The sequence below is a fragment of the Astyanax mexicanus genome, chromosome 4 (assembly GCF_023375975.1).
Source record: "Astyanax mexicanus isolate ESR-SI-001 chromosome 4, AstMex3_surface, whole genome shotgun sequence".
Taxonomy (NCBI): Eukaryota; Metazoa; Chordata; class Actinopteri; order Characiformes; family Acestrorhamphidae; genus Astyanax; species Astyanax mexicanus.
In genome coordinates, this window is record NC_064411.1 from 880,142 (window position 1) to 902,754 (window position 22,613).

Here is a 22,613-nt window from a genome sequence, read left to right on the forward strand (position 1 = left end):
TGTTCTTCTCGCACTGAGATCATTAAAATGATACCAAACACATTCACATTTCATGTTATCAAGATATATTTCGGATCCAGCATTTAAAATCTTCTTCCCCTCAGTAGACATATTTAAGCAAGAGGTGTCAAGTGCCCTTTGTCCAGGCTTCAGGCTTAATTTGATTAACAATTGCTTAATGGTATATTCAACACAATGCCCATGGTGAGGAGTGGAGGTGTGCAAAGACAATAAGCGTACCTCCATTGAATAGCATTACAAAAGCAGAGATAGCTCTAGAATATGCATAACAGTGGGACTGGGAATATGCTGGAACTGGGTTGAGAAACACTGCTCTAACCTGACTTCTGTTTATTTGTAGTTTACAGTAACACCACAGCAAGACCACAAATCAACCGGTTATATTGTAAGGTGTTTTTGTATAGTGTTTTTAATTTGTGCTCGATGTGCCCCCTTTTGACTTTGAGCCCCTCCAGAGGTCTCTGCATGGCCCAGCTAGTGAATCTACTGACTTATGCCGACACTACACCTAACTTTTTTTAAGCGATTTTTCTGTCGCAGACAAATTTAATATCAAGAACTAACAGTGTGGCAGAAAAAAATAAACTGTTGATGGGGACAAAAGTTGTGAGTCTCTGATAAATCACAGTATTAATTTACACATTATTCGTAACTTAATATGTATTGTATGTAAACTTCACCAGAAGCTTGATGGGAAATGATCTCAGAGAGAATCTAGCTGCAGTCTTGCAGTTAGTGATCCCCAGTCTTTGCTAAATAGCCTGTGACTAAAAAGTCTGTGACGAGTCTTTAGATGTGAGAGGGTGTCAGACTTCAGTCTGTTAAAAGTCTTTTCAGAGTCTTTTCAAAGTCATGTAGTGTATGGACAGCTTAAAAAATATTAGTTGTAGAAAATGTAAATATAGTGAACAATTCCAGAGAAGTATTTGTACAGTGTTTTAAATGAGATTTGTAGCTGTTTAGCTCCATTCAGCTCCATGCATTGAGGACTCCCTCGCGCGCTCCCTCTAGCGGTGATGGGGTATAATGTGATATAGCGGGGGAGGGGGCGGGGCTCTCCATAACCCGGATGAGGCTGAGTTTAGCGGGTCTGCAGCTGGAGAGGAGCTTTATTCTCTCGCAGCGCCGGAGGAAGAGCAGGATCAGCTGAACTACAGAAGGTATGGAGAAATTTCTCTCTCTCTTTCTCTCACGCTGTTCTACATTCACTCCTACACCAACACCACCTTCAGCATGTGCAGCATTTACACCACCAGCACTGGATCTTCTCCTAGTTCTGACCCACAGACTCAGCAGTGGGGTTTAGGCCTTTCTCTCGCTTCCGGAGTCGATTTTTTCCGCTCCAGACTCTTCTGTGTAAACTCCCTTCCGTTTGGAGCGTTCGTTTTCCTGCCATGGCGCAAACAAAAACGGCCTTATTTAAATTATTATTAATAAATCCACGATTATTTTAAATACTCATTACAGTCATTACTAACGTTTGCTTTTGGGTTCGTGGGTCACAAACACTAGGAACCCTACCCGTCACCCTCCTCAGGTAAACCTTACCTCTTTGTTAAATTAGAATAAGATGAAGAATAGTATGTTTACTGCGGAAGTGAACAAACAGAACTGCAACAGCAGAAGAAAAGAATGGGGTGTAGTTCAGTACCATAGTTTAAAGGTTTTATTAAAAAGGATTATTTACTTACTTTAATAAGGAGGGTTGGGTGCATACTTTCATCAAACAACATAACATTAAATCCTTAACCCTTTCCCAAAGAAAGAGAGCAAGAGATAACCATTAAAGCTTAAAAACACAACTAAGTAACTTTAAACCACACCAAACCAGGAGAACTGAACAGCATACATTAAACTAAACGATATTATGAGTAACCAGCTGATTTTTTTATTTTTTTGCTTTTAATATTTTAACACTGTTTCCGTGTTGAGAGTCCCCGCAGCAGCAGCAGCCTGGTGTTTAGTTAGCTAATGCTAGCTAGCTCCGTGCTGCTTCTCCTGTGTACAAACTGTGGGATTTTAGGGCACGGATACTACGGCAGAGACAGGCTGGCGACGATGTTCAGTTTTATTTACTTAATTTAATGTTCAATACGATGAAATGGTGAATGTTTGCTGTGTTATTCCATAGTAGTGTTTTGTCTCGGTTAGCTAGTCATAAATTATAAATTAAAGCTAGGTTAGCTAGTTATTATTTATAAATTAAAGCTAGGTTAGCTAGTTATTTACAACTTATAAATTAAAGCTAGGTTAGCTAGTCATAAATTATAAATTAAAGCTAGGTTAGCTAGTTATTTACAACTTATAAATTAAAGCTAGGTTAGCTAGTTATTATTTACAAATTAAAGCTAGGTTAGCTAGTTATTTACAACTTATAAATTAAAGCTAGGTTAGCTAGTTATTACTTATAATTAAAGCTAAGTTAGGTAGTTATAACTTATGAATTAAAGCTAGTTATAACTTATAAATTATAGCTAGGTTAGCTAGTTATTTATAACTTATTAATTAAAGTTAGTTTAGCTAGTTATAACTTATAATTAAAGCTAAGTTAGGTAGTTATAACTTATAAATTATAGCTAGGTTAGCTAGTTAAAACTTACAAATTATAGCTAGGTTAGCTAGTTATAACTTATAAATTCAATCTAGGTTAGCTAGTTATTTATAACTTATAAATTATAGCTAGGTTAGCTAGTTAAAACTAGGGTTGTGCCGATGGAAGGTATCATCGTCCATCGTCTTTTATGACCCAACATAGGGATGGATGGTAACCATTGCGATGCCACGCCCCCTTTTATGTTTTTCTTTATGTTCTTCTTTAGGTCTCCTTCACCTAAAATTTTAGCAGGGATTGTATGGAAAAGGCTCAAATCAGGTATACAACTTATATGAATTAGAGTCAGGGATGAAAATTAAAATACCCTACTGCTACAAATATGCCTAATTGGCATATTATTATATTATTTATTATTATAAAATTATTTTTCTATTATTATTAGGATATTATTATTTATATGTAGGTTACAGCTTGTCTTCGTTTTTTTCTACATGTCTGTATTAATTTTAAACATTTCATGTTATTCATTCAAATAGAATAAGCTTGCTCGTTGTGTGTCGGGAAACTTGCTCATTGTCAACCAGTGTTGGGCACATTACTTTGAAAAAGTTATTAGTTATATTTACTAGTTACTTCTCCAAAAAAGTAACTGAGTTACTAACAGAGTTACTCCACTATAAAAGTAACTAGTTACCAGTAAAAGTAAGTATTGCCTTACTTTTAATTATGTATTTTCTATTATTATTATAAAATAAAAACGAAAATAAACCCAAAATGTTGACAAAAATATAATCTAACGAATTTCAAAACATAGAAACGAAAAACGTTAAAATGGTATTAATATAACAGTTTAACAGCTGGATCAAACAGTTATAAGGATTTAGCGTCAGTCAGGAAGGAAACCGCGCGCATTGCGATTAAAAAATATAATAAATTGATATTTAATCAAGAGAAATCAGGCAAAATGCGCAGCGCTGCGCGGTTTCTCTAGGGGTTAGATCAGGCCCAAAAAATCCGACCCAGCCCGAGCCCGCGCACGTTCTGCCCGACCCAACCCGAACCATAAACTGTCATTATGAGCCCGAACCACACCCGCCCCATAAACTGGCTGTTTGAATGAGCGAAATATGATCAGAATTATGTTAATTAACACTGTAACATAGAAGCATAGAACTATTATTTAATCAAAATTATTTTTAAGAACAGCTAAACACGGAGGAGTCAAGCGCGGAGGAGTTCACGTGCGAGAGAGAGAGGGACACAGAGAGAGAGAGAGAGAGATTTGCGTGTTCTGGTGTGAGCTATTCACAGGTAAAGGTTCTCTTTTATCTCCTCGTGCTCATATTCTAGTCCCATACATAACTGTGCAGCTCCCTCAGTGTCCCTAGTGCGAGCGCTTACAACTAACACCGCGGAGCGCGAGGTGCCGCCGCTCTTGTGCCGAACCCGCTGCTGAATCCGAATCCCGCTTCGCAGACAGAATCGGCACAACACCCCCCGCTGTAAAACTGCGGGAGTGAAAACAGCGCTTAAAAATAAATTAGTTTAGTTTCACTTTTAGTATTCGTTATTTCCTTATTTTATTTAAAAATAAAAATAGAATTAAAAAACAGATGCCTACATCTCAGACTATTTTCTGGAGCCCGACACGAACCGGCCCGAGGAATGTGGTGGAAAATCTCGGCCCGAACCGAGAATCTAAGCTCTCTTTCGCAGCGCGGAGCTGAATTCATCGCGAGGCTACAAATAATATAACAACTCAGTTTAGTTAAATAAATCAAGATGAGTGAGGACCTGTAAATGTAATCAAATATTGTCAAATATAAAGGATAGGATGAGCTGTTTCCATTATTTGAAAGTGAAACTAATTGAAACTGATATTATTCTGCACTATTAGAAAACCTTTAATTGTGTTTTAAATGAGTTTGTATTTTATATTAATTATTTTTTATTCATTTTAAATATTTTAGTATGTTATTGATTTAGGCAATTATTTTTGGTTAATTGACCTGCTTTTATTTTAAAACATTAAAATGTTTTCTTTGTTTGTTTTTTTTTTCCCAGAAACTAAAATATTCCAAGGTTTTCTCCTGAAATTCATCACCACTATCGACCAGGATATTTAACATAGAGCAATGTTAAACTACTGAAAGAGGTGAAGCACAAGCCCTTCAGAAGAATCTCTTTGATACACTTCATATAGCCAAGTCCCGGCATGGAGAATCTCAAAATACAGCAGCACATTTACACGCGAGAGAAACCGTATCACTGCCCAGACTGTGAGAAGAGTTTTACTACTCAGAATAATCTCAAAATACACCAGCGCATTCACACAGGAGAGAAACTGCATCACTGCCCAGACTGTGAGAAGAGTTTTACTACTCAGAGTAATTTCAAACAACACCAGCGCATTCACACAGGAGAGAAACCATTTCACTGCACAGACTGTGGGAGTAGTTTTAATCAACAGAGTGCTCTCAAAATACATCAGCGCATTCACACAGGGGAGAAAGCGTTTCACTGCTCAGACTGTGGGAAGAGTTTTAGTCAGCAGAGTACTCTCAGAATACACCAGCGCGTTCACACAGGAGAGAAACCGTATCACTGCTCAGACTGTGGAACGAGTTTTAATCAACAGAGTACTCTCAGAATACACCAGCGCGTTCACACAGGAGAGAAACCGTATCACTGCTCAGACTGTGGGATGAGTTTTAATCGCCAGACTCATCTCCAACAACACCAGCGCATTCACACAGGAGAGAAGCCATATTACTGCACTGACTGTGGGAAGAGTTTTAATCGACATAGTTATCTCCAACGACACCAGAGCATTCACACAGGAGAGAAACCGTATCACTGCACCGACTGTGGGAAGAGTTTTAATCAACACTTTTTTCTCAAACTACATCAGCGCGTTTACACAGGAGAGAAACCGTATCACTGTCCAGAGTGTGGGAGGAGTTTTAATCAACTGACTACTCTTAAAAATCACCAGCGCCTTCACACAGGAGAAAAACCATATTGCTGCTCAGACTGTGGAAAGAGTTTTAGTCGACAAACTGCTTTCACACTACACCGGCGAATTCACACAGGAGAGAAACCGTATCACTGCTCAGACTGTGGGAAGAGTTTTATTCAAGGGGCTGCTCTGAAACTGCATCAGCGCGTTCACACAGGAGAGAAACCGTATCACTGCTCAGACTGTGGGAAGAGTTTTACTAAACAAAATCTTCTCAAAAATCACAAGCGCACTCACACAGGAGAGAAACCGTTTCACTGCGCAACCTGTGGGAAGAGTTTTACTCAATACAGTCATCTCAAAAGTCACCAGCTCATTCACACAGGAGAGAAACCGTATCACTGCTCAGACTGTGGGAAGAATTTTAATCAACACAGTCATCTCAAAAGTCACCAGCGCATTCACACAGGAGAGAAACCGTATCACTGCTCAGACTGTGGGAAGAGTTTTACTGAACATAGTGCTCTCAAAAAGCACCAGCGCATTCACACAGGAGAGAAACCGTATCACTGCTCAGACTGTGGAAGGAGGTTTACTCAAAACAGTCATCTCAAAAATCACCAGTGCAATCCCACTGTTCCACCGCAATAAAAAGTGGAATTCCTAAATCTTTGGCAGCGAAAACACTCAGCAAAATCCTCCCTTTGACACTCGGTTTACAAAGCACCGGATGCTAATGCTAACAACGCGCTGAAGGAGCTTTATGACAACATCAGCTCCTTTCAGAACAAGCATCTGGACTCCAGCTTGACACTTCCACGTGCCATCGGAAGTGTGCTGCTGAGGGATGAGAGGACCATTTCAGCAAAGCTGTCCATTCACTTCCATTCATTTCGGTGTGTCTTTGAACCAGTAATAAATGTATTTCTGCGACGTTTCCGATTATGACACGGCCCATGTTCTTTTTTTTTACAAAGAACAAATTTTCTGACATTTGATATATAAGATTAACAATCTGTTCATAGCTTTAGAAAATAACGTTTTTATACAACTATGCTAAGGATGACGTGTAAAAACGTGACCCAAAATACCATGCTGTAATGTTTGGAGAAGTTGCTCCTTATAATTCAAAAGTATGGAGCCGATTCCCTTCGAACAGGGTCAAAGTAACCTCTTATTATACAAATATTATATACTTCTAACAGTGATAATACGTTGTAGAATAGAAATTCTTCACAATGTTCTTTCTGTTGTATTTTATTTTGTTAGATTTTGCTCTCCCTTTTTCGCTTTAATTGTACATTTATTCTAAACGCCTGTAAAATCGATGTAGCTGATGTAGCTGAAGTGATTAATAAAATTGAACATGTCAGGGTATCTGCTTGTGTCCATTTTATGAATTCCTATAAGTTTTCCTTGTTATTGCTCGTTTTTGTGCACTCTTTTATTGATCATGTATTATATTGTTTTGTTTTCTGAAATGTCCTTGATCATAACTGTAAGTTGTTGCTCGATTCTTATTTTAAATCTTTTAAATATTTTAAGGGCTTTACACTACAAGATATTACCATGCTTATGTTTGCATTTGACCTGTAGGTTTACTCTGGCCTTTAGCTATTAATTTCACCAAAGACAAATGACCTAACAAATACTTAAATAAAAAAACGGCTCTTTTATGCCGTGTAATATTTAACTTGCCCGGATGTGCCTGATCAGCCAGTAACTATTTTATATTCAAATTGTGTTCATTAATTTAGGATTGCATGATTGTAAATATAATGAATGAATGAATGAAAACCCATTTAGAAACTAGTTTGCTAGAATTTAGTACAACACTGTTGGTAGTTTAAAGCAGTTTCTTAACCCTGGTCGTTGCCCTAAAATTGTGTAGTTTCCACCTGATCCAACTGAACAATCCTTTATCAGAAGCAGGAAGGAATCCTCCGGTTAGCTGCAATGCTAGGGGTTAGGAGCAAGCACTTTTTAGACCAGGACTATGTGAAAGAGAGGGTTTTTGAGTCAGGAGCGTTAGTGCCGGAAAGATAAGCTGAAGTCCGAGGCTTTTTTTCCTCCGTTTGAATTTTTCCTCTGAACAGCTGGGATGTACAGACCGTCCGACTGAGGGTAACGTCTAAAGTCTAATTAAGCTGACAGTTAAAAGATAACATAGCTAGCATTAGCTATTTACGCTGCAAAGCATTTCTAATGTTTAACCTTTAAACGGTGGGTTCATCAACGAACATAACATTAAATCCTTAGTTTAAAACATTGAATCAGTGTTTAAATAATGTAAGTTGGCAGATATATTTGGATGTCGGAGAACACGTTGGGTAGGATTTCTGAACCTGCTTCCCAAAGAAAGAGCAAGAGACAACCATTAAAGCCTAAAAAACACTAATAAGTAACTTTAAACCGCACCACACCAGGAGAACTGAACAGCACACATTAAACTAAACGATTTTATAATGAACCAGCTATTTTTTAATGTTTTGCTTCTAATATTTTAACACTGTTCTCGTGTTGAGAGTCCCCGCAGCAGCAGCAGCCTGGTGTTTAGTTAGCTAATGCTAGCTAGCTCCGTGCTGCTTCTCTTGTGTACAAACTGTGGGATTTTAGGGCACGGATACTACGGCAGAGACAGGCTGGCGACGATGTTCAGTTTTATTTACTTAATTTAATGTTCAATACGATGAAATGGTGAATGCTTATTCCATAGTAGTGTTTTGTTTTCTTAGCTACTTATTACTTATAAATTAAAGCTAGGTTAGCTAGTCATAAATTATAAATTAAAGCTAGGTTAGCTAGTCAAAAAATGATTAATCAAAGCTAGGTTAGATAGTCATAAATTATAAATTAAAGTTATGTTAGCTAGTTATAAATTATAAATTTTAGCTAGTCATAAATTATAAATTAAAGCTAGGTTGGCCAGTTAAACTTATGAATTAAAGCTAGGTTAAATAACTTAGTTATAACTTATGAAAATAAACAATCCTTTATCAGAAGCAGGATGGGGAAATTCTCTTTAGAATGGAGATTTATTTCCTAAAGTTCAGAGATGTTCTATTAAGGTCATCTTTACCATTTCTTCACTGAGACCATTGTTTTTCTCACACTGAGATCATTAAAATAATACCAAACACATTCACATTTCATGTTATCAAGATATATTTCAGATCCAGCATTTAAAATCTTCTTCACCTCAGTAGACATCGTTAAGCAAGAGGTGTAAATTGCCCTTTGTCCAGGCTTCAGACTTAATTTGATTAACAATTGTTTAATGGTACATTTAACACAATGCCCATGGTGAGGAGTGGAGGTGTGCAAAGACAATTAGCGTACCTCCGTTGAGAAACACTGCTCTAACCTGACTTTTGTTTATTTGTAGTTTACAGTAACACCACAGTAAGACCACAAATTTACCGGTTATATTGTAAGGTATTTTTTTGTATAGTGTTTCGTGCTCGACGTGCCCCCTTTTGACTTCCAGCAGTCTTGCAGTTAGTGATCCCCAGTCTTCGCTAAATCTTAGTCTGTGACTAAAAAGTCTGTGATGAGTCTTTAGATGTGAGAGGGTATCAGACTTCAGTCCGTTAAATGTCTTTTCAGAGTCTTTTCAAAGTCGTGTAGTGTATGGACAGCTTAAAAAACTATGGTAAATATGGTGAAAAACTCCAGAAAAGTATTTGTACAGTGTTTTAAATGAGAGTTTTAGCTGTTTAGCTCCATTCAGCTCCATGCATTGAGGACTCCCTCGCGCGCTCCCTCTAGCGGTGATGGGGTATAATGTGATATAGCGGGGGAGGGGGCGGGAAGTGGGCGGGGCTCTCCATAACCCGGATGAGGCTGAGTTTAGCGGGTCTGCAGCTGGAGAGGAGCTTTATTCTCTCGCAGCGCCGGAGGAAGAGCAGGATCATCTGAATTACAGAAGGTATGGAGAAATTTCTCTCTCTCTTTCTCTCACGCTGTTCTACATTCACTCCTACACCAACACCACCTTCAGCATGTGCAGCATTTACACCACCAGCACTGGATCTTCTCCTAGTTCTGACCCACAGACTCAGCAGTGGGGTTTAGGCCTTTCTCTCGCTTCCGGAGTCGATTTTTTCCGCTCCAGACTCTTCTGTGTAAACTCCCTTCCCTTTGGAGCGTTCGTTTTCCTGCCATGGCGCAAACAAAACCTGCTTCCCAAAGAAAGAGAGCAAGAGAGAACCATTAAATTGTTTAGTTAGCTAATGCTAGCTAGCTCCGTGCTGCTTCTCCTGTGTACAAACTGTGGGATTTTAGGGCACGGATACTACGGCAGAGACAGGCTGGCGACGTGGTTCAGTTTTATTTACTTAATTTAATGTTCAATACGATGAAATGGTGAATGCTTGCTGTGTTATTAGTGTTTTGTCTCGGTTAGCTAGTTATAACTTTTATAAATTAAAATACATATATCTTGCGGCTGCAGCCCGCTAACAGTCTACTGCAGAACGAGCTACAATTTCTTATTATAATGCCTATGGATTTCAAATGGGATATGAAAAGCTTTTATGGCAATATATAAAAGTGCCCTATTATTCTTCTCCATATAGTGTAACTGATTTAGGCAACTATTTTTGGTTAATAGACCTGCTTTTATTTTAAAACATTAATTTTTCTTTGTTTTTCTTTTCCAGAAACAAAAATATTTCAGGGGTTTCTCCTGAAATTCATCACCACTATCCAGGATATTTAACATAGAGCAATGTTCAACTGCTGAAAGAGGTGAAGCACAAGCCGTCCAGAAGAATCTCTTTGATACACTTCATATAGCCAAGTCCCGGCATGGAGAATCTCAAAATACAGCAGCACATTCCCACGCGAGAGAAACCGTATCACTGCCCAGACTGTGAGAAGAGTTTTACTAATCAGTATAATCTCAAAATACACCAGCGCATTCACACAGGAGAGAAACTGCATCACTGCCCAGACTGTGGCAGGAGTTTTACTACTCAGAGTAATTTCAAACTGCACCAGCGCATTCACACAGGAGAGAAACCATTTCACTGCACAGACTGTGGGAAGAGTTTTACTCAACAGAGTGCTCTCAAACTGCATCAGCGCATTCACACAGGAGAGAAACCGTTTCACTGCTCTGACTGTGGGAAGAGTTTTATTCAACAGGTTAATCTCAGAATACACCAGCGCATTCACACAGGAGAGAAACCGCATCACTGCTCAGACTGTGGGAAGAGGTTTAATCAACAGAGTACTCTTCAACTGCATCAGCGCATTCACACGGGGGAGAAACCGTATCAATGCTCAGACTGTGGAAAGAGTTTTAATCAACATAGTCATCTCCAACGACACCGGAGCGTTCACACAGGAGAGAAACCGTATTACTGCACCGACTGTGGAAAGAGTTTTAATCAACACATTTTTCTCAAACTACATCAGCGCATTCACACAGGAGAGAAACCGTATCACTGCTCAGACTGTGGGAAGAGTTTTATTCAAAAGACTACTTTCAAAAATCACCTGCGCATTCACACAGGAGAGAAACCGTATCACTGCACAGACTGTGGGAAGAGTTTTAATCAACAGAGTCATCTCATAAATCACCTGCGCATTCACACAGGAGAGAAACCGTATTGCTGCTCAGACTGTGGGAAGAGTTTTAGTCGACGAACTGCTTTCACACTACACCAGCGCATTCACACAGGAGAGAAACCGTATCACTGCTCAGACTGTGGGAAGAGTTTTATTCGACGGGCTGCTCTGAAACTGCATCAGCGCGTTCACACAGGAGAGAAACCGTATCATTGCTCAGACTGTGGGAAGAGTTTTACTAAACAAAATCTTCTCAAAAATCACCAGCGCATTCACACAGGAGAGAAACCGTATCAGTGCACAGACTGTGGGAAGAGTTTTACTCAACAGAGTAATCTCAAACTGCATCAACGCATTCACACAGGAGAGAGACCATATTACTGCTCAGACTGTGGGAAGAGTTTTAATCAACACAGTCATCTCAAAAGTCACCAGCGCATTCACACAGGAGAGAAACCGTATCAGTGCACAGACTGTGGGAAGAGTTTTAACCTACGGAGTAATCTCAAAAAGCACCAGCGCATTCACACAGGAGAGAAACCGTATCACTGCTCAGACTGTGAGAGGAGTTTTGCTCAACACAGTCATCTCAAAAATCACCAATGCAATCCCACTGTTCCACTGCAATAAAAAGTGCAAATCCTAAATCTTTGACAGCCAAAACACCTTATTCTACGCAAAATCCTCCCTTTGACACTCTGGGCACATTCCACCAGAAGCAATCAAGAACTGAATTTAACAATGGATTTAACAGGTTCTGCAAAATGAATCTTTTCCCGGGATGATGTTTATTGATTTCCTTGTTATGTTTTCATGTATGTTTGAATACCTGTACTAGTTAATGCCTACAGAGATCTTGCACGACAAGTCGAACATGTATTGTGGTTTAGTAAGCTTTTACATTCCGAATCATACTTTGTACCGTTAACACCATACACTAAGAACATATATTTCATAATCCTGATTTGTTGAGCCTTTTTCATGATATGCTAAATAAATTGTAAAGTGATAATCATAGCTTCCAGTAAAATACTCTCTTTGGGACACTTCACTCATTTACAGGTTCATGGCAGTAGCCTGTAGAATTAATAATATTATACAAGTAAAGAGTGTGGAGTTTATTAATTCTAGGACATTCTTCGTGGGACAGAGCTCAGATTTTAGGGTATTTGCGGTAGGAGATCAGTTCTGAAGAAGGGCACTGCCAGTTCTTACTCCAGATGTTAGGTTAGCATAACTTGGCTTGGATTCTTGGCTTGCAACTAAACATTTTGGACAAAACCTTCAGCGCCTATGCTTAGAAGATTTTAAATAAATGTCATCTTTTTTCTAGCAAGTGCACATTTGATTATCTTCATTTACTTCTAGTATTTCTTTTTTTTCACTCTGTGGAAACTGTTCTTGGTTCGCCTAGCTTAGCTTAATGCTATCAACCGCTAGGCCCACCCATACTGAACGTTTAATCTGCTGGTGTTCTCGTTGGTCTGTGATCAAGTCGGTCTAAAAAATCTGTAAGCGTAGAGAAATATTTGGTTGTGTTTTATTACTTTTTTTTTTATACTCTCTTCTCTTTTCCTTATTGGATATCATATATTTGCTTACAGTTTTTTAATCTCCAAATTTACTAATAATATCCAAATCATTTAGTTCCTTGATTGTTTTTATCCAGTATCCTCTATTACCTTTTGTATTGCTTCACCTCTATATCTACTCGTATGTGTGTTTTCAATAAAAGGCTTCTATATTGCAAGATCTGCAGTCTCAGCGTGTTCTCTCAAGATATGGTTGATAACCTCTCTGTGACCTGGAACTTATAGTTCTGAGACTGTCTTATCAGTTATGTTACTATTTCATAAATACTCACAGGCGCCCAAAGGAGAAATCCAGTGTAAAATGGATTTTGGGTGAAGTAAAACATATTAGTTTAATTTTAGATGTATGAAAGTCATATATGGAAAGTTATTTTTTAATAACTGGAAATAGAGTTAAATTAAATTACAGAAATTCAAATTATTTAATGGTTCAGGCTTAAAAGGGTTAAATATACAGTTACTTACAAGGTAAAAGTAGCATGTGTGTTTAACTTGTATTTATATATTCATATGTTTTTTTTTTATGAATGCTTGTGGGTTGAGATGTTTTGTTTTTTAAAAAAGCATATGCAGCTGCTCTCTCCCAACTGCGCGAGCCTAGAGACGCCTAGACACGCCCTGATGACGACAGAGCTTAATTCCCATTGGACAGAAGATCCGCAGACACCTGTCTATTGTTGTCTAAAGCGTTCTGAACTGCTCTTATTAATTATCTTTAAAAGCACTAGATAACTATTACACTGGGATCTCCTTTTCATTCCTTCTAATATTTATTATATGTTGTGAAATGTGCTAAACAATTAAGGCTGTGTAAATGAGCATGATGTTGAGTTTATGTTCAAGAACAAAGAACAGAAAAGCTGGTCTGCAATAACAAAACAATGTTCTAAAGCTGATTGTGTTACCTGTGATTCAGTGTCTGAAAATTTACTCTTCTGTGTCTGATTTTCGGTTCCTACAGAAGATTTATTCCGCCCGCAAAACGGAAAGTGTGAACAGAACAGAACTGAACTTCTCTGATCTGAGCTGATTAGCTGCCAGATCTGAGGTAAAATACACCACCAAACCAACAGCTACCCCACTATAGAACTAACCAGAATTAAATTCTTACAGAATTCCCTTATTTAATAGAAAAATATGTATTAAAACTCAGGAAATTATTTATTAAATTAACAAAACGATTTTAATAAAACTAAAGGAATTATTTATTAAATTATAAGATCGTTTTATTAAAACTCAGGAAATGATTTATTAAATTAACAAAACTATTTTAATAAAACTAAAGGAATTATTTATTAAATTATAAGATCGTTTTATTAAAACTCAGGAAATTATTTATTAAATTAACAAAACTATTTTAATAAAACTAAAGGAATTATTTATTAAATTAACAGAACGTTTTATTAAAACTGAGGAAATTATTTATTAAATTAACAAAACGATTTTAATAAAACTAAAGGAATTATTTATTAAATTAACAGAACGTTTTATTAAAACTGAGGAAAGTATTTATGTAATTTAGAACGATTTAATTAAAACTGAGGGAATTTTTTATTACATTTAACAGAAAGATTGATTAAAACTAAGGGAATTATTTATTAAATTAAGAGATTTTTTATTAAATTAAAAGGATGATTTACTATATTTAAGTAAACATATTTATTACATCCAATTAATAATTTATTACATTACGTTATTTTTTTTTTAATTATGAAAAAAAATATATATATATATATATATATATATAAATTAATTTTTACTTATAAATTTAAGATTTCCTACATTAGGACAATAATGTATTATAGTTAAGGAAACCCCTTTATTGTTATGTTAAAAATAACTGTTAAATAAGTGTACTTTATAATAGTTATAAAAAATATAAATATGTATTGTTTGTGAAACGTCTTTTGGAAAACGCCCACCAGCGACAGCTTGTTCTGACTGAGACACGCCCCCAAGCGATTCATTTGGCTGTTGGACAGGAGACACAGACCATTTTATCGCGTTCGGTGTAAACCAGAGACTGTAAAAAAAGATGGACGCTATGTTGGCGGAATTTTGTTGGGATATAACAATTTAACAATATAAGCAGAGGTTATACTAGCTGCTGCATTTAAATAAAGGAGGTAGAATTACAGTATACTAGAAAAAAACGTGATTGAAAGTTGTTCTGTTTTGCCATTGAAACCTATGGGGATGGGTGGGGTTACACAGCTTTCTGAAACCGAACAGCAGGGGGCGCCCGACCTGTGGGGGCTCCACTTTTGAGAGACGATGCTCTGTCCAGCTATATACAGTCTATGGCATGAACGTACAGTTAGTTACGTACAGTTAACGTAATGGAATGTAATTTAAGAGCTAAGCTACTACTGCTAAATGAGCTGTGGGGAGAAGCTGTATTCACATGCAGGTGCAATTGTGGGGAAAATACATTTTTTAAGCTGTACTCAGAGAATTAAGGCACTATTTTTATGATGATACTGCTGAATGTAATACCCCCTTTTTGTGCCACTGATATATACTGTTTTTTTTTTCGTCAGATGCTCCTAATTATTCTTTTACAAAGCTCTCTCATCTAAATAAACATGAATAAATGTGCTGTTAAGTAACAATTGTGAATCATGTGACCAGTGTGTAATTTCGGGAAAAGCCTTCCTTCACTGCTGTCATCATATTTCAGGGGTCTTTTTGTTCGTATTTTTGATGAAACAATTTCTTTTTCACTATCAAAAGTAGATTTGTACTGATGCATAATGACTTTGGTATCTTTTGGTTACTGAGGTAAGCAGGTTAGGTGGAACGGATATCCAAATAAGACACTAGTGAAAAGTCTTCTGATCAGTCTTTTCATTTCCATTTAATTTCAATTTTTGTTTGGATCAAAACAAACCATTATTAGTTTTTGGTACTTTATTAAAAAACGAGAAATTAAATCATGAATTGTTTTTTTTCTGATAAATATTCACTGCAATTACATGCGATTAATAATAAAAATAAAACCAAAAAGAAAACAGAAAAAAAAAATCCATAATAGATTTTAGGTTGATTAAATGTCAATTGTAGTGAATTTGAATTTAACGTTATGGTTGTATTTGTATTAAACTTTATAAACATTAAATTTGCATGACTCTCATTCTATTCTCATTCTCATGACTCATAACCCCCCCACCCCATTGTTTTTATAGCCTGTGTGTTTCCTGCTTCTTTGTCCTTGCGTCCTTGTACGTCCCCACGTCTATCAGCGTTCCACATCTTCGCTGTGTTTTTCCTGTCCTTTTGCATTTTTGGTTTTCCTGTTTATTTTGTGTTTATTTTTGTTTAATAAACATTCATTTAGCTTGTGTTTGAGTCCGCCTCCACGTCCTTCCTGCAGCATACCTGACCTTCTGCTTAAAATACTGTATAATAACACTGTGGTATGACTGGAGGATTGTTTTTGTAGGGTTCAGATATGGTTATATTGCCCGATTTAATGTGTAGGGCTAATAACATGGCATTAATATAACAGCTTTAAAAGTCAGAGAGCGCGCGCATGCCTGCCTGGTCTCTGAGACATTAGTGAATTGGGACGCGGCCACTGTAAGTGTAAGACCTCAGGTAAGAAGTGGGTCTGGTGCAGAGGGGGAAGATAAAGGGGGGCACACCCAGGTGAGCGCACCTCCACTTTGGGCAAAACAAAGAGGGCGTCGTATTGTTTGGCGTGGCACTGTCGCTGCTGGAAGAACTCAACTCGCGTATGTGTACTATTGGGAGCCACTAGCCCGGAGGCAAGCTGAGGAGTGTGTGCGCGCGTGTGTGTTGCTGAATTATCCGCCTAGGTTGGTGTGTGTGGCGGTTAGCCGTGGTTGCTACCTGGGGCTGGTGTAACGTAGCCTGTATATCCGTTGGTTACGGAGCCGGGGTGCTTCTACTGCCTGGATGCCAACAGTATTTGGCGTTTGAGTGGGACCGCAGTTTTGGTGCGTGCGGGACACTGTTTTCTCCCTCCCTATAAATTATTTTAAGTTTTACTGTGTGGAGTTTCCTCTTGTCCTTCTGATTCAGACGTGATATAGCTAGTTATTGTTGAGCCACTGCTTATATATGTTTTTTTATAGATTACCTATTTATTCTCTGTACTAATACTCTGGTCAGATCTGGATGGTTGAAATTATTTGTATGTTTTTGTTGTAAAATATTGTAATAACATCACAGGCCAGTCATTTTTAGAAGTTGTTGTCATTGAAGCATTTGTACCTTTTTTTTTGTTTTCTTTTGTTTGTGGTTAAGGTGTGGACCACCCTAGTATTCTGGGTTGTGGATTTTGTTGCTGTGGCTTGCTGTGTATTTTTGTGTGTGTTTGGTAAGGTTAGACACTGTAATGAGGTAGATTGTGTGCTGTAGTGGTCTTTATTGACAGTGTGTAAATTCTGTGGGCATGGACATTCCTTGACCGCACTACTTCTTTTGGCCTGTGGTTGTTATAGACTTGTGTAGTTCAACCCAGATCTGGTACAGTAATTTTTAATGGTAATTATTAAAGTGTTTCTATTTTTAAAATATTTTTGTCATAAAATCTAAATAAAAATATATAACTGCAATTTGACATCCTGATTGTGCATGTGTAATCTTGGCTGGCTCAGGTACTCATTTAGTTGAGTGACCTAGTGGGGGTCCCCGTTCATAACGTTAGGGGTGGCGTAGTCGTAATAGCTGGGTGTCCATATGGGTATACTTTTGGTGTGTGTAATACCGCACCAGGCTCTAATTACTATTGGTCACAACATTTTAAAATACTTTTCTTAGTATTTTTTCTGTTATTAAAAGGGGAAAACATATACTTATGTAATTGTTCGTGATACAAAGTGTGTTTTTTGTTTTTATAAATAAAATAAAAAGTGTACGTTCCACTGCTCACAGCTGCAGTGGCTGAACCACTCCTCAGGCAAGAGGACGGTACATCCATGACACCACGGCTCCATCTCCTGGTGGATCTGCCAGTTTGCATCAACCACAGATGTCTGACATGAAAGAAACACTAACTTCTTTGCCTACAGAATATAATGTTCACTGTAATTACTTTTTATTTTAACTAATCTCTGCTTTAAGAACTAATCTGTTTATTGGTTTGTGATTTATTGGGTGCATCTCCGTCCCCTCCCTCTTCTTTTATATACATTTTATTGAAGTTTTTCAAAAGCATTTTACAGAAAACAGCACATACAAACATTTTCCACTCATGTTTCTTCACAGCGTCTTTTTATTACATACAGATTAATAAAAGTGAAAGTAAAACGAACACATTACGTTAAACATAGTATATATTTCTTATACAAGGTTCAAAACATTTAAAATAAAACAAGTATATTATTAAACATCATTTAAATATTTTTTAAAATCTTTCCCTCTCTTTTTTTAAATATCGACAAGAGCTTGTTTTAAAACACAATGGCCCGAAATTTTACAATTATCCATAGCAATTTTACAACGAGTTTTCTCACATTTTATTTTTAATAATGCATACCCATAACCATACGAAATCTATTTGTGATCTCAACAGGTTCAATTTACAAATTCCGTACTTTATGGTTTTTAAATCGAAAGTTATTTTAAAATTAAAAATCTTTTCAGAAAAATCCCAGATTTGTTTTGATCTATGGCATTCTAAAATTAGATGGTCTATCGTTTCCTCTGCATAGCAATCTTGTATAGGACAGGTCGGGCTGTCTGCATTGTAATTCCATTTCAACACTCTTTTAACAGGCAGTCTTTCGTTTGCAATAAGCCAGGCAGTGTCTCTTATATTTTCTGTTAAATTAGAATTCATAAGATTTTTTTTTTTGTACATTTTTTTTCAGTTTCTAAATTATTTAATCCTACATAATTAGCAATTGCACCATAATCTCCTTCTTGTTTTCTTTTATATATATTCTTATTTATTTATATTAATCCAATTTATTTTAAGGTGTTTACATATTTAGTAAATTAATTAATAATAAGGGTTGGAATTTCGTTTTAAACCACATTTTCTTACCCACTGATTTTTATTACCTGCCCATTTAGTCTCTCTATTTATTGCGTTTGCAGTTATTTTACAGAAAATAATTTTATATTGAATTTTTAATATTTATTAATATGTTCATTGCTCCTAATCCTCTTTTTTTTCTTGTTTTTAAAAAGTAAGTCTCTTTTAGCATTTTTTTTTTTTTTTTCATTTTAACAACAAGTAAACCCTCTTCTGGCTGCCGTACTTTCTTTCTGTCTGTAAGAAATAATCTTTAGAACCTACAGATTATAGCTACTAAATAATCTGGCACTATAAAATGAGATTAAATCTAAAATTCCCAAACAGTGTCTGAATCTTTAACTGATTTATTCTTTATTAAGTCGCCTGTTTTTGGTGCCAGAGCTTTTCTTTTTCTACCTGCAGGTTAAGACCATTTAGATGATCAGTGATTCATTTAATTTTAGGAACAAATTGTTTTTAGTGACACTGATGAAATTATAGGATCCGCAGCATGTGGGTTCAGAGGAAAGATCCTACTTCCTGAAACCATCCACCACAATGCCCTGGTCCTTCAGCTGCTGCTACAGGTGCTGGTAAACTTTGCCAAATTCAGTTTTGTTAACAACAAATGAGTGTTTGAAATGTCAGCGCTATTTAGATAAAACTCAGATCTGAAAAATCCCAGAGCATGAAAAGATAACCAATGAGTCAGTGAAGATATATAAAATAAAAAGATATATACAGATATATAAAAGGAACATATATATATATGAATAGATACATTAGAAAAGTGAAAGTACATTAACGAGTCAACACACATTTAATTATATCTCGATAACTCAACACAATCAGCTTCTTCAGAATGCGGCAACTACAGTTCTAACTCACACAAAAAAAGAGGGAGCAAATTATTTACCATGGTTTTTAATATTCTTGTATTTTTTTGTATAAATATTTTAATGGATTAGCATCTAAATATATAGCAGAACTCCTGACAGAATATGTTCCTAATCGAGTCTTGAGATCATTGAGCGTTGCCTTCTGTGTTTATGCAATTTAGATCCATTAGGCATCATATTATTACTATTATTAATTGTATTATCTGATCTACTATATATTACTTAATCATTTATATACTTTTTGAATTAACATTTTTATTCGAATTGTTTTTTGCTATCTGTTATTAAATCATCCTCTTTGTCTTTTGTTCTTATTTTTGTTGTAAAGCAATTGGAGCTGCATTCTGCGTATGAAAGGAGCTATATTAACAAGATCTTTATTATTATTTCCTTATTATTATTATTATTATTATTATTATTATTATTATAAAGCTATGCAAATCCAAATTGGAAGAAAAATAGCACAATTACTAATACTAGCAAATGTAATTTTACCGTTTCACTTTTGCTAATAAAAATTTAGCTTTTTGCTGTACGGATTTTTACAATGCATCAAAAGTGTTAACATGTCTGCTTTACTTCAGACCATCAGCAGACCAACAATCCTCAACTTTAAAGCAGCACTAGGTAGGATTTCCTTGATTTTTGCAACCACTTAGCAACTGCTTAGCAACACCATAGCAACCACCCCGGATACCACAGCAACGCCTTAGCAATCACCTGGCAACAACACCTTAGCAACCACCTAGCAACTGCTTAGCAACATCATTGCAACCACCACGAATACCATAGCAACGCCTTAGCAATCACCTGGCAACAACACCTTAGCAACCACCTAGCAACTGCTGAGCAATACCTAAGCAACCACCATGGATACCATAGCAACGCCTTAGCAACCACCTAGCAGCACCTTAGCAACTGCTTAGCAACACCTTAGCAACCACCACAGAAACCATAGCAAGCAGCTAGCAACATCATAGCAACGACCATAGCGATCGGTGGGAAACATTTTAGCTGCGCGACCATCCTGCGTTACAATTATTACATCTGTTACAATTATTGTTTTACATTATTATAATTATTATTACAATTATTGTAGTTGTCATATTAAAAAGCAACCACCTAGCCACCTTGACCTAGCATCCACTTAGCAACTGCTTAGAAACACCATAGCAACCACCACTGATACCATAGCAACGCCTTAGCAATCACCTGGCAACAACACCTTAGCAACCACCTAGCAACTGCTTAGCAACATCATTGCAACCACCCCGGATACCATAGCAACGCCTTAGCAATCACCTGGCAACAACACCTTAGCAACCACCTAGCAACTGCTGAGCAATACCTTAGCAACCACCACAGAAACCATAGCAAGCAGCTAGCAACATCATAGCAACGACCATATCGATCGGTGGGAAACTGCGCTACCAACCTGCGTTTCCTTCAGGAAACACACTTTTCTAGTTGCAATTATTGTTATTATTATAATTATTATTACAAATATTGTAAAAGATCATTTTTTACAATTATTTTAATTATTATATTCACAATTTTTTTTTGAGGGGTGAAGGTGGGGTGTGGGTCGGGTTAATTATGTTTAGTTAATATGTTTCTGGAACATCCGGGAGGGCAAGTTCATCCGTGAGCACTTCATCCTGATAGGTGCTGCTCTCTCCTGGCACTCCTGAGGGTACAGATGGAGCTGCAAAGAACTCGTCGAGGTAAGAGGTGTCATCGTCTATACTGAGCTCATCCCCGAGTGCTCCCAGCGCCGCTTTCAGATCATCCTCATCCAGTTCTGGCATTGAGTACCTGCGGCTGAGAGCCTCCTGGATGTCATTTGCATCCAGTATCATTTTCTCCATCTGATCTTGAAGAGCTTCAATCTGGCCGATCTTCACGTTCTTGTGTGCCTCCCTCATTTCCTTGAGCCCGGCCTTTATGGCTTCCACAGTTGTTTTAGTGTCTTTGAGGGCCTGAATGGAGTCCCTGGCTCGCCCCATGTTGAAGGATTGCTCCATCAGCTGTTCCCTCTGCTCCTCGTACATGACCTTCTGTCTGAGAACTCGCATGGCTTTCTGCTGCACCAGGTTCTTTGATGGACCATCCTGCAATCTTTCCATCTGCTTTTTGTACTTCAACAGCTCTGCATCAAGCCTGGATATTTTCCTCTCTAAAGACTCTGCCCGTGAATCGGTCAGCGTTATGCAGTCCGCCAGGGTGGGTTCGGAGTCTTTGGGCTGTTTTCCTCGGCCAAACACGCGCTTCATTTTGAGTGGCGCGAACAATAAGATTCAGGCGGCGTCTCGCTCTATTTATAGGCGCGGCCGGGGAGAGCGCGCGATGACGTCATCGTCGCAGCGGCCGGGAAGAGAGCGGCCGATGACACCATCGCTCTCCCTGTCTGCTCAAACTCTGTCTGCTGCCACTGCTTTATATATATATATATATATATATATATATATATATATATATATATATATATATATATATATATTATTTGTTTATATTTTTCTGTCCTTTCATCTGTGCTGCTGTGACATTGTATATTTCCCCATTGTGGTATTAATAAAGGATTATCTTATCTTATTTATTAATGTTCTTCCTTCTTCTTCTTAAATGTTTTTAGTCCGATCTTTAGTTGTTTTAGTGTCTTTAAGGGCCTGAATGATGTCCCTGGCTCGCTTCATGTTGACGGATTGCTGCTTCAGCTGATCCCTCTGCGCTTCATACATTTTCTTACGTCGAAGAACTCGCATGGCTTTCTGCTTCACCAGGTTCTTTGGTGGACCATCCCTCATTGTCTGCATCTGCTGTAGGCATTTCTTTAGCTCTACGTCAAACCCGGATATCTTCTCATCCATAGACTCTACTCGTGAATCAATCAGTGTTACACAGTCCGCGAGGCTGAGTGCGGGGTCTTTGGGCTTCCCTCGGCCAAAAAGTCGCTGCATTTCCACCTGATTTACCTTCTGAACAACAAGAAGATCCGCACTGAGCAGCTAACCAAGCGCAGTGTTACTCC

At 37.4% G+C, this 22,613-nt stretch overlaps 3 protein-coding genes across 5 annotated transcripts; 1 reads left to right on the top strand and 2 right to left on the bottom strand.

Moving 5' to 3' along the window:
• The first annotated feature begins 1,080 nt into the window (after window positions 1-1,080).
• LOC111191235 (zinc finger protein 658B-like) lies at window positions 1,081-12,860 on the top strand. Of its 3 annotated transcripts, XM_049477504.1 has the most exons (3): window positions 1,081-1,181; window positions 4,640-4,730; window positions 10,284-12,860. In XM_049477504.1, exon 3 carries the CDS (start codon window positions 10,344-10,346, stop codon window positions 11,736-11,738), a length of 1,395 nt encoding a protein of 464 aa, XP_049333461.1. In that variant the 5' UTR covers window positions 1,081-1,181; window positions 4,640-4,730; window positions 10,284-10,343; the 3' UTR covers window positions 11,739-12,860. The 3 variants fall into 3 exon arrangements, with proteins under 3 accessions (XP_049333461.1, XP_049333460.1, XP_049333462.1); XM_049477503.1 differs by lacking the exon at window positions 4,640-4,730 and having other exon boundaries at window positions 10,196-12,860; XM_049477505.1 differs by lacking the exons at window positions 1,081-1,181; window positions 4,640-4,730 and adding an exon at window positions 9,373-9,462 and having other exon boundaries at window positions 10,196-12,860.
• An 8,271-nt stretch (window positions 12,861-21,131) lies between these two features.
• LOC103041240 (charged multivesicular body protein 5-like) lies at window positions 21,132-21,996 on the bottom strand. Its single transcript, XM_049478333.1, has one exon. The coding sequence runs from the start codon at window positions 21,856-21,858 to the stop codon at window positions 21,190-21,192; it is 669 nt and encodes a 222-aa protein (XP_049334290.1). The 5' UTR covers window positions 21,859-21,996; the 3' UTR covers window positions 21,132-21,189.
• A 70-nt stretch (window positions 21,997-22,066) lies between these two features.
• Window positions 22,067-22,613, bottom strand: LOC103041544 (charged multivesicular body protein 5-like). Its single transcript, XM_049478383.1, has one exon. The coding sequence runs from the start codon at window positions 22,540-22,542 to the stop codon at window positions 22,204-22,206; it is 339 nt and encodes a 112-aa protein (XP_049334340.1). The 5' UTR covers window positions 22,543-22,613; the 3' UTR covers window positions 22,067-22,203.

Bases quoted from the DNA above. Each gene is read 5' to 3' on its own strand.
- LOC111191235 (XM_049477504.1), top strand. From the start codon at position 10,344: ATGGAGAATCTCAAAATACAGCAGCACATTCCCACGCGAGAGAAACCG.
- LOC103041240 (XM_049478333.1), bottom strand. From the start codon at position 21,858: ATGAAGCGCGTGTTTGGCCGAGGAAAACAGCCCAAAGACTCCGAACCC.
- LOC103041544 (XM_049478383.1), bottom strand. From the start codon at position 22,542: ATGCAGCGACTTTTTGGCCGAGGGAAGCCCAAAGACCCCGCACTCAGC.